Source organism: Melanerpes formicivorus, unplaced genomic scaffold (assembly GCF_026170545.1).
Source record: "Melanerpes formicivorus ecotype bairdi unplaced genomic scaffold, bMelFor1.0.p_v2 SCAF_297, whole genome shotgun sequence".
Taxonomy (NCBI): domain Eukaryota; kingdom Metazoa; phylum Chordata; class Aves; order Piciformes; family Picidae; genus Melanerpes; species Melanerpes formicivorus.
Window position 1 is genome coordinate 97,991 of NW_027142649.1, and position 10,708 is coordinate 108,698.

Below are 10,708 nucleotides of genomic sequence, written 5' to 3' on the forward strand. Positions count from 1 at the left end.
GTCCTGGGTGGTCCGGGCTGGTGTGGGGTTCAGCCCCAGCCTTGCCTATTGGAATGAGGATCTAGAAAACCGAGCAAGCTTTCTCAGCCCCTAAATGTCCCGCGGGGGAACAGCTGAGGGGGTTTTAGCGCCTTGCTCACTGCCCCGATGCTGCGGGGAGAACCAGGAGCAGCTTTCCCCAGAGGCAGAGGGGAGAGATGTGGAGCTGAAATGGAGATTGCAGGGCAGCAGCTGGAGTAAACCCACGACAGAGGTTGGAGAGGAGGTAAAGGTAGCAGGGCTGAAGGGGGGATAAGGAGTGTGGGGGTGGAGTTAAGATCTGGAGTTTCAATCAAGCTGGTGGGCAGGGGCTGAAGGTACTGACTTGTGGAGCTGAGAACAGAGCTGGAGCTGAAATGAAGCCCCTGGGTGCAGAGCTGCAGCTGGAAATCCACACCATGAGGGGAAGCCTGTGGGTGTGAGGCTTCAACAGTACCCTGGGGCAAGGGGTGAAGTGATAGAGAGCTGCCAGCAAGATGCTGGAGTGGAGCTCTCCGAGCTCTCCAAGCTGGGCTCACATCAAAACCAGAGGGATGGAGCTGGAGCTGAACTGCAGGCTCCAGCCAGCAGCAAAACGCTGCAGAGCCAGAGCTGAACTAAAACCTGGAGGGGAAATGAAAGCCAAAGGCTGAGGCTGAAGTCAAGAGTTGGAATCCTTGAGGCTGGAGAGCACCTTAGAGATCCTTGAGTCCAAGCAGTGAGAAACATAGATCCTGGGGCTGAAATGCTGAGTGGGGGGCAGGGGCTAGGGCTGACATCAGCTTGTTGGGCAGGGAGAGGAGTGGGATCTGGCCCTGCCTGGGTGTCCTTTGTCCCCCTGTAGAGGGAACCCCACACACACCCCCTTCCCACAGCAGCTGGGGTCCCTCATGGGCTGAGCTGGAGCTGCCACCCCCCTTGCTCTCCCCCACAAAGGGCTGGAGGCTGGGGGACACAAGTGGGGTTCCTCTTCAGGAGGGCTATGTCACCCATGCAGAGCAAGCCTAGAGCTGAGCTCCAGGGAGCACTGAAGCTTGGGTGGAGGTTCTGGGGGAGAGGTCTGACAGCCCTGTGCCCTGATCACAGGATGGTAGGGGTTGGAAGGGACCTCAGGAGAACTTCCAGTCCAACCCCCCCTGCCAGAGCAGGAGCAGAGACTCCAGCACAGATCACACAGAACACATCCAGGTGGGGCTGGAAAGGCTCCAGAGCAGGAGACTCCACAACCTCTCTGGGCAGCCTGCTCCAGGCCTCTGGGACCCTCCCAGGGCAGAAGTTCCTTCTCATGCTGAGCTGGAACCTCCTGTGCTGGAGTTTGTATCCATTGCCCCTTGTGCTGTCCCAGGGTGCAGCTGAGCAGAGCCTGTCCCTGTCCCCTCCCTCCTGACCCCCAGCTATTTATAAACATTGACTGAATTCCCTCTCAGCCTTCTCCAGCCTACCCCAGCCCCAGGTCTCTCAGCCTCTCTTCCTAAGGCAGTGCTTCAGTCCCTTCCTCATCCTCGTAGCCCTCCCTTGGACTCTCTCCGGCGTGCTGGGGACGATGCCCTCCCCCTGCAGCAGCCCCAGCCCTGTCCCCGGGGTGCCGCGGCAAAGGGAGCAGACGGAGGCAGTTTGTCTTTCCTCAGCTTTATTTGCCCGTCCCGTCCCCCCCCCCCTTCCCCACGCTCAGGCCGAGGCGGGGCTGCACCTCCTGCGCCCCACGCCCAGGGCCAGCCCCACGCCGGCCAGCCCCACGCCGGCCGCCAGGCAGATCAGCCCCGTCACCAGGCTGGAGGTGGCTCTCCCCCCACCTGCCAAAAGCAGAGCAGGCTGTTAGCGGTGCTCGCACCCACCGACACGGGGCCACGGCCCGGGGTGGGGGTGGGCACTCACCCTGACCTCCCTCCTCTTGCTGCTCCCCCGCCCTGCCCGGATCCCTGGAGAGGAGCACAGGGCCGATGACCACATCGGCTTCGCCTTCTTTCCCTGGGGAGAAAGGAGCGATGAGGTGCGCTCATCCCACCCTCCCGTCCCCCGAGGCGTCCCCCTCCGTCCCCACCGGGGACCCCTACCGTCGGCGTCGTGGCGGCGGAAGCGGCGGCTGGGCCACTGCTCCAGGGGGTTGAGCCTCCTGGAGAAGGCAGAAGCCTCGCAGTTGCCCATCTCGCAGCAGCTGCAGATGTCTCTGCTGCCTTCCACCGGCGCCCAGCTAGAGCAGGGGAGGGGAGCAGTGTCACTGGAGCCCACCCTGAGGCGTTCGTTTCGCCCCAGTCTGGGTCTGGGGGTGCCGGTGGGGACCTGCCCCCAGCGCGCCCCATCCTGGCCCCCGTGGCTCACTCACGTGTTCCTGGCTTTGTGGAAGGAGCAAGCCTTGTTCAGGGGGTCTGGGGCTTGGTCTGCGGGGGTCACCTTCAGGTGGCAGGTGATGTAGATCTGCCGGGAGGGTAGAGCAGAGAGCTGGGGACCCACCGGCAGCAGGGGAGGAAGGGCGGCGGGGGGAGGGGAGGGACGGGACAGCGGCTGATGGCTGAGAGCGGGTCGGGGTGGGGGGCGAGGGGGCCACAGGCAGGCAGCCTTACCAGGTTCCTGGCGTCCCCTGCAAACCTGAACACATCGATCTGGAAGCGCAGCACGTCCTCCCGGGGCCGGGGGGCGATGAAGGTGGAGCTGGTGTCATCTGACCTCCCATCAACCAGGCACCTGGGACGGGGACAGGGCTCAGCATCCCGGGGGGGGAGGGGGGTGCGGGTGGGGGGCGGGGGTGCCCCCAGCAGCAGCACCGCTGGCCAGGCCTCACCCGTTGAAGTCGATGATGGAGTAGTGCGGCGAGGAGTCAGTGCCGGGGCTCAGGGCGGCCACGCAGCTGTCCACGAAGAGCCGCAAGGGCACGTGGTGCTCCGTGGCCACCTCTGCTTGGATGTTGAGCACATCACCCAGCTGGAAGCCTGTGAAAGGTCTCTCCGAACTCCAGTCCTCTGCAAGGAAGCCACAAAGAAGGGATCAGAGAAAGTCTCAGGGCTGGAAGGGACCCCGAGGCTCAGCCAGCTCCAACCCCCTGCCATGGGCAGGGACACCTCACACCACAGCAGCTTGCTCACAGCCACCTCCAGCCTGGCTGCAAACACCTCCAGGCAAGAGGCTTCCACCACCTCTCTGGGCAGCCTGTGCCAGGCTCTCACCACCCTCATGGGGAACAACTTCTTCCTCCACCTGGCACCAAGCTCCCATGCAAGCAGAGGAGGAAATAAAACCAGACCCAAACCCAGGAGCAGTGGTGTTTGCCATCAGGTGGGCTGGGGGGGCGGGGAAGGAGGTGCTGCACTCTGGCCACAGCAACCCCAGGCAGTGCTGCAGGCTGGGGCCAGAGTGGCTGAGAGCAGCCAGGCAGAGAGGGAGCTGGGGGCAGTGGTGGAGAGCAGCTGAAGAGGAGGCAGCAGTGCGCCCAGGGGGCCAAGAAGGCCAAGGGCAGCCTGGCCTGCAGCAGGCAGAGTGTGGCCAGCAGGAGCAGGGAGGTGATTGTGCCCTGGGCTCAGCACTGCTTAGGCCACAGCTTGAGTCCTGTGTCCAGCTCTGGGCTCCTCAGTTTCAGAAGGACATTGAGAGAGGGGATTGGATGTGGCCCTTGGAGCCATGGTTGAGTTGTCAGGAGGGGCTGGGTGCTGGGTTGGACTTGCTGAGCTCTGAGGCCCTTTTCCAACCTGCTTGATCCTGTGCAAAGGGTGGGAGCACAACCCCTGCCCCCCAGGCTGGCTTCCCCCTACCGTTCATGAGGCGCAGAGTGAAGAGCAGCCGCTCCTCTGCCGCCAAGGCGGAGCTGAAGGGAGCCCAGGTGGGCTGGATGGCCTGGCTGCTGACGTTCTCCCTCCTGCACAGAGGACCACCAGGCGTCAGGAGAGGGTCCCCCGCGGGGGGGAGGGGGGGGACACGGCCCTGAGGAGCGGGGGGAGGCTTTACCTGGGGTAGTGGCACTCGATGGGGATGACGGCAGGGTTGCTGCGGATGATCACAGGGTTGCTGGCGGGGCTGGGCTCGTAGTTGAGGAGCGTGCGGTAGATGAGGGAGTCCGGCGTGATCTGGGCGTTAAAAAAGCGGTGGGGAGACCACCCCCCCACCCTCCCACCGTCCCCCCACCGCTCCCCCAAGGGAGGAACGCTGGGGAGATCCAAGGAAAGGCAGAGAGAAAGCTGGAGGGGAGAGGGGGAGGGGGAGAAGGAGCTTTGCCCTGTTGGCAGCAAGTTGAATTTCTCTGTTGTGTCTCTGCCTGCGGCAGGGAGGGGAGGTGGGGGAGGTGATCTCTGAAGTCCCTTCCATCCTAAGCTTCAAAGCCCCTGGGAGCTGAACTACAGCCCCTGGGACTGGAGCTGATGTGGTGCAGAGCTGCAGCTGGAAACCCACACCGTGAGGCAAAGCCTGTGGGTGTGAGGCTTCAACAGTACCCTGGGGCAAGGAGTGAAGTGATAGAGAGCTGCCAGCAAGATGCTGGAGGGGAGCTCTCCGAGCTGGGGCTCACATCAAAGCCAGAGGGATGGAGCTGGAGCTGAACTGCAGGCTCCAGCCAGCAGCAAAACGCTGCAGAGCCAGAGCTGAACTAAAACCTGGAGGGGAAATGAAAGCCAAAGGCTGAGGCTGAAGTCAAGAGTTGGAATCCTTGAGGCTGGAGAGCACCTTAGAGATCCTTGAGTCCAAGCAGTGAGAAACAAAGACCCTGGGGCTGAAATGCTGAGTGGGGGGCAGGGGCTAGGGCTGACATCAGCTTGTTGGGCAGGGAGAGGAGTGGGATCTGGCCCTGCCTGGGTGTCCTTTGTCCCCCTGTAGAGGGAACCCCCCACACACCCCTTCCCACAGCAGCTGGGGTCCCTCATGGGCTGAGCTGGAGCTGCCACCCCCTTGCTCTCCCCCACAAAGGGCTGGAGGCTGGGGGACACAAGTGGGGTTCCTCTTCAGGAGGGCTATGTCACCCATGCAGAGCAAGCCTAGAGCTGAGCTCCAGGGAGCACTGAAGCTTGGGTGGAGGTTCTGGGGGAGAGGTCTGACAGCCCTGTGCCCTGATCACAGGATGGTAGGGGTTGGAAGGGACCTCAGGAGAACTTCCAGTCCAACCCCCCCTGCCACAGCAGGAGCAGAGACTCCAGCACAGGTCACACAGAACACATCCAGGTGGGGCTGGAAAGGCTCCAGAGAAGGAGACTCCACAACCTCTCTGAGCAGCCTGCTCCAGGCCTCTGGGAGCCTCCCAGTGCAGAAGTTCCTCCTCATGCTGAGGTGGAACCTCCTGTGCTGGAGTTTGTATCCATTGCCCCTTGGCCTATCCCAGGGTGCAGCTGAGCAGAGCCTGTCCCTGTCCCCTCCCTCCTGACCCCCAGCTATTTATAAACATTGACTGAATTCCCTCTCAGCCTTCTCCAGCCTACCCCAGCCCCAGGTCTCTCAGCCTCTCTTCCTAAGGCAGTGCTTCAGTCCCTTCCTCATCCTCGTAGCTCTCCCTTGGACTCTCTCCGGCGTGCTGGGGACGATGCTCTCCCCCTGCAGCAGCCCCAGCCCTGTCCCCGGGGTGCCGCGGCAAAGGGAGCAGACGGAGGCAGTTTGTCTTTCCTCAGCTTTATTTGGCCGTCTCCCCCCCCGTCCCCCCCCCCCCCTTCCCCACGCTCAGGCCGAGGCGGGGCTGCACCTCCTGCGCCCCACGCCCAGGGCCAGCCCCACGCCGGCCAGCCCCACGCCGGCCGCCAGGCAGATCAGCCCCGTCACCAGGCTGGAGGTGGCTCTCCCCCCACCTGCCAAAAGCAGAGCAGGCTGTTAGCGGTGCTCGCACCCACCGACACGGGGCCACGGCCCGGGGTGGGGGTGGGCACTCACCCTGACCTCCCTTCTCTTGCTGCTCTCCCGCCCTGCCCGGATCCCTGGAGAGGAGCACAGGGCCGATGACCACATCGGCTTCGCCTTCTTTCCCTGGGGAGAAAGGAGCGATGAGGTGCGCTCATCCCACCCTCCCGTCCCCCGAGGCGTCCCCCTCCGTCCCCACCGGGGACCCCTACCGTCGGCGTCGTGGCGGCGGAAGCGGCGGCTGGGCCACTGCTCCAGGGGGTTGAGCCTCCTGGAGAAGGCAGAAGCCTCGCAGTTGCCCATCTCGCAGCAGCTGCAGATGTCCCTGCTGCCTTCCACCGGCGCCCAGCTAGAGCGGGGGAGGGGGGGGAGCAGTGTCACTGGAGCCCACCCTAAGGGCGTTCGTTTCGCCCCAGTCTGAGTCTGGGGGTGCCGGCGGGGACCTGCCCCCGGCGCGCCCCATCCTGGCCCCCGTGGCTCACTCACGTGTTCCTGGCTTTGTGGAAGGAGCAAGCCTTGTTCAGGGGGTCTGGGGCTTGGTCTGCGGGGGTCACCTTCAGGTGGCAGGTGATGTAGATCTGCCGGGAGGGTAGAGCAGAGAGCTGGGGACCCACCGGCAGCAGGGGAGGAAGGGCGGCGGGGGGAGGGGAGGGACGGGACAGCGTCTGATGGCTGAGAGTGGGTCGGGGGCGGGGGCGAGGGGGCCACAGGCAGGCAGCCTTACCAGGTTCCTGGCGTCCCCTGCAAACCTGAACACATCGATCTGGAAGCGCAGCACGTCCTCCCGGGGCCGGGGGGCGATGAAGGTGGAGCTGGTGTCATCTGACCTCCCATCAACCAGGCACCTGGGACGGGGACAGGGCTCAGCATCCCGGGGGGGGAGGGGGGTGCGGGTGGGGGGCGGGGGTGCCCCCAGCAGCAGCACCGCTGGCCAGGCCTCACCCGTTGAAGTCGATGATGGAGTAGTGCGGCGAGGAGTCAGTGCCGGGGCTCAGGGCGGCCACGCAGCTGTCCACGAAGAGCCGCAAGGGCACGTGGTGCTCCGTGGCCACCTCTGCTTGGATGTTGAGCACATCACCCAGCTGGAAGCCTGTGAAAGGTCTCTCCGAACTCCAGTCCTCTGCAAGGAAGCCACAAAGAAGGGATCAGAGAAAGTCTCAGGGCTGGAAGGGACCCCGAGGCTCAGCCAGCTCCAACCCCCTGCCATGGGCAGGGACACCTCACACCACAGCAGCTTGCTCACAGCCACCTCCAGCCTGGCTGCAAACACCTCCAGGCAAGAGGCTTCCACCACCTCTCTGGGCAGCCTGTGCCAGGCTCTCACCACCCTCATGGGGAACAACTTCTTCCTCCACCTGGCACCAAGCTCCCATGCAAGCAGAGGAGGAAATAAAACCAGACCCAAACCCAGGAGCAGTGGTGTTTGCCATCAGGTGGGCTGGGGGGGCGGGGAAGGAGGTGCTGCACTCTGGCCACAGCAACCCCAGGCAGTGCTGCAGGCTGGGGCCAGAGTGGCTGAGAGCAGCCAGGCAGAGAGGGAGCTGGGGGCAGTGGTGGAGAGCAGCTGAAGAGGAGGCAGCAGTGCGCCCAGGGGGCCAAGAAGGCCAAGGGCAGCCTGGCCTGCAGCAGGCAGAGTGTGGCCAGCAGGAGCAGGGAGGTGATTGTGCCCTGGGCTCAGCACTGCTTAGGCCACAGCTTGAGTCCTGTGTCCAGCTCTGGGCTCCTCAGTTTCAGAAGGACATTGAGAGAGGGGATTGGATGTGGCCCTTGGAGCCATGGTTGAGTTGTCAGGAGGGGCTGGGTGCTGGGTTGGACTTGCTGAGCTCTGAGGCCCTTTTCCAACCTGCTTGATCCTGTGCAAAGGGTGGGAGCACAACCCCTGCCCCCCAGGCTGGCTTCCCCCTACCGTTCATGAGGCGCAGAGTGAAGAGCAGCCGCTCCTCTGCCGCCAAGGCGGAGCTGAAGGGAGCCCAGGTGGGCTGGATGGCCTGGCTGCTGACGTTCTCCCTCCTGCACAGAGGACCACCAGGCGTCAGGAGAGGGTCCCCCGCGGGGGGGAGGGGGGGCACACGGCCCTGAGGAGCGGGGGCAGGCTTTACCTGGGGTAGTGGCACTCGATGGGGATGACGGCAGGGTTGCTGCGGATGATCACAGGGTTGCTGGCGGGGCTGGGCTCGTAGTTGAGGAGCGTGCGGTAGATGAGGGAGTCCGGCGTGATCTGGGCGTTAAAAAAGCGGTGGGGAGACCACCCCCCCACCCTCCCACCGTCCCCCCACCGCTCCCCCAAGGGGGGAACGCTGGGGAGATCCAAGGAAAGGCAGAGAGAAAGCTGGAAGGGAGAGGGGGAGGGGGAGAAGGAGCTTTGCCCTGTTGGCAGCAAGTTGAATTTCTCTGTTGTGTCTCTGCCCGCGGCAGGGAGGGGAGGTGGGGGAGGTGATCTCTGAAGTCCCTTCCATCCTAAGCTTCAAAGCCCCTGGGAGCTGGAATAAAGCCCCTGGGAGCTGGAATACAGCCCCTGGGACTGGGACTCAAAGCCCCTGGGACTGGGACTCAAAGCCCCTGGGAGCTGGAATACAGCCCCTGGGACTGGGAGTCAAAGCCCCTGGGACTGGGAGTCAAAGCCCCTGGGAGCTGAACTACAGCCCCTGGGACTGGAGCTGATGTGGTGCAGAGCTGCAGCTGGAAATCCACACCATGAGGGGAAGCCTGTGGGTGTGAGGCTTCAACAGTACCCTGGGGCAAGGGGTGAAGTGATGGAGAGCTGCCAACAAGATGCTGGAGTGAGGCTCTCCCAGCTGGGGCTCACATCAAAACCAGAGGGATGGAGCTGGAGCTGAACTGCAGGCTCCAGCCAGCAGCAAAACGCTGCAGAGCCAGAGCTGAACTAAAACCTGGAGGGGAAATGAAAGCCAAAGGCTGAGGCTGAAGTCAAGAGTTGGAATCCTTGAGGCTGGAGAGCACCTTAGAGATCTTTGAGTCCAAGCAGTGAGAAACAAAGATCCTGGGGCTGAAATGCTGAGTGGGGGGCAGGGGCTAGGGCTGACATCAGCTTGTTGGGCAGGGAGAGGAGTGGGATCTGGCCCTGCCTGGGTGTCCTTTGTCCCCCTGTAGAGGCGACCCCCCACACACCCCCTTCCCACAGCAGCTGGGGTCCCTCATGGGCTGAGCTGAAGCTGCCACCCCCTTGCTCTCCCCCACAAAGGGCTGGAGGCTGGGGGACACAAGTGGGGTTCCTCTTCAGGAGGGCTCTGTCACCCATGCAGAGCAAGCCTAGAGCTGAGCTCCAGGGAGCACTGAAGCTTGGGTGGAGTTTCTGGGGGAGAGGTCTGACAGCCCTGTGCCCTGATCACAGGATGGTAGGGGTTGGAAGGGACCTCAGGAGAACTTCCAGTCCAACCCCCCCTGCCAGAGCAGGAGCAGAGACTCCAGCACAGGTCACACAGAACACATCCAGGTGCGGCTGGAAAGGCTCCAGAGCAGGAGACTCCACAACCTCTCTGGGCAGCCTGCTCCAGGCCTCTGGGAGCCTCCCAGGGCAGAAGTTCCTCCTCCTGTTGAGGTGGAACCTCCTGATGCTGAGGTGGAACCTCCTGTGCTGCAGGAGCCTAGGATGTAGCATAGGTCCCACAGGATCACATCCAGCTGGGATGGAAGTCTGCAGTGGGAGACTTCCCACGAAACCATGAGCAAAACAGGTCTGCAGCAGGAGCTCTGCAGCACTGCTGTGCCCCTGACTGGAAGCACCTTTAGGTCGGGGGAAACGCTCTAGCCTGGGGAGCACATCCACCCCCCTGCCCTTAGGGCTGCTCCTCAGTGGTCCTCTGCACCCAAGCATCACGGGGGGTGGGGAGCAGGGCAGGGAGGGGATGCTTCTTAGTCCTCCTCCAGCCCGGAGCCGCCGCCGCTGCAGGAGGGATGAAACCCTGCCGGTGGGCTGCCCCGGGGCAAGAGGTGGGGAGAGGGGGAAGGTCTTACCTGCACGACGCTGCCACACTCGTGGAGGCCGGCGGCGAAGGTGACGGTGTTGTGGGCAGGGTTGAGCGAGGAGTGCTGGCAAGCCGCCGGCCCCAGCGTCAGCTCGGCGGCGCTCACCAGGCGCCCGGTGCCGAACAGGTCCCTGTGCACCGTCACCACCAGCTGAGCCTCCTGGCACTGCACCACCACCGGCTGGTGGCTGGAGATGGCTCGGGAGTGGGGGTCCTCCGGCCAAGAAACCCAGGGCTGAGGGTCCGCCCGCGCCCCTCGCCTCGCTGCGTCGTGCCAGGGGGCATCCCAGGGCGGGGAGGCGGCAGCCTCGCCTGCTGCCCAGCAGAGGAGAGCCAGGACCAAGCCCCCTTGAGCTGCCATCCGGTTTGCTTCTATCTAGGAGAGCCCAGCACAGAGAGCCGGAGGAGCAGCTCCAGCCTTTATATCCCCCCTACCACCCCCCGGCTCGGAACGGGAGCTGTCCCCCCGCCCCGGGGATCCTGTTCGGGGAACCAATGGCACCCAAAGGTCAGCCCTTGTGGGTGCGGGGTGGGGGGGGGTGGGGGGAAGCACGAGCCAGGCGTTTCCGGGGTGCTGGGACAACACACACACACACACCCCCCCGCCCCGGGCTGCCCAAGGCAAGGGGTGGGGGGGAACATCCTCGTCAGCCCCTGGGAAGTTGTTTATGAAAGTCAGCAGCAGCAGGAGCCGGGGAGACTGGTACAGAGTGACTTGTTTAGCTTAGGAGGTGATAAGAGGCTGCCCAAGGCTGCTGGGGAGGTGATGAGAGCAGGATCCAGCATCCCAACCCGGGTGCTTCCCAAGCTCCCCCTAGGGGTCCCAGCCCGGCCCCTTGCCCTTGCCCCTGCCCCTCGCCTTGGGATTTGGTTTTCCCCTCAGCTGCTGATGTGCTGGAGGG

At 64.0% G+C, this 10,708-nt stretch overlaps 2 protein-coding genes across 2 annotated transcripts; both read right to left on the reverse strand.

The window, feature by feature from the left end:
- Window positions 1-1,686: 1,686 nt before the first annotated feature.
- On the reverse strand, window positions 1,687-4,862 carry LOC137458944 (zona pellucida sperm-binding protein 3-like). The gene is made up of 9 exons (XM_068170233.1): window positions 4,834-4,862; window positions 3,955-4,152; window positions 3,762-3,865; window positions 2,798-2,975; window positions 2,580-2,700; window positions 2,342-2,433; window positions 2,073-2,209; window positions 1,894-1,986; window positions 1,687-1,811 (listed from the first exon to the last, which is right to left on the reverse strand). Exons 1-9 carry the CDS (start codon window positions 4,860-4,862, stop codon window positions 1,687-1,689), a joined length of 1,077 nt encoding a protein of 358 aa, XP_068026334.1.
- A 784-nt stretch (window positions 4,863-5,646) lies between these two features.
- LOC137458941 (zona pellucida sperm-binding protein 3-like) lies at window positions 5,647-10,236 on the reverse strand. Its single transcript, XM_068170226.1, has 9 exons — window positions 9,796-10,236; window positions 7,920-8,038; window positions 7,727-7,830; window positions 6,763-6,940; window positions 6,545-6,665; window positions 6,307-6,398; window positions 6,033-6,169; window positions 5,854-5,946; window positions 5,647-5,771 (listed from the first exon to the last, which is right to left on the reverse strand). Exons 1-9 carry the CDS (start codon window positions 10,165-10,167, stop codon window positions 5,647-5,649), a joined length of 1,341 nt encoding a protein of 446 aa, XP_068026327.1. The 5' UTR covers window positions 10,168-10,236.
- Window positions 10,237-10,708: the final 472 nt, after the last annotated feature.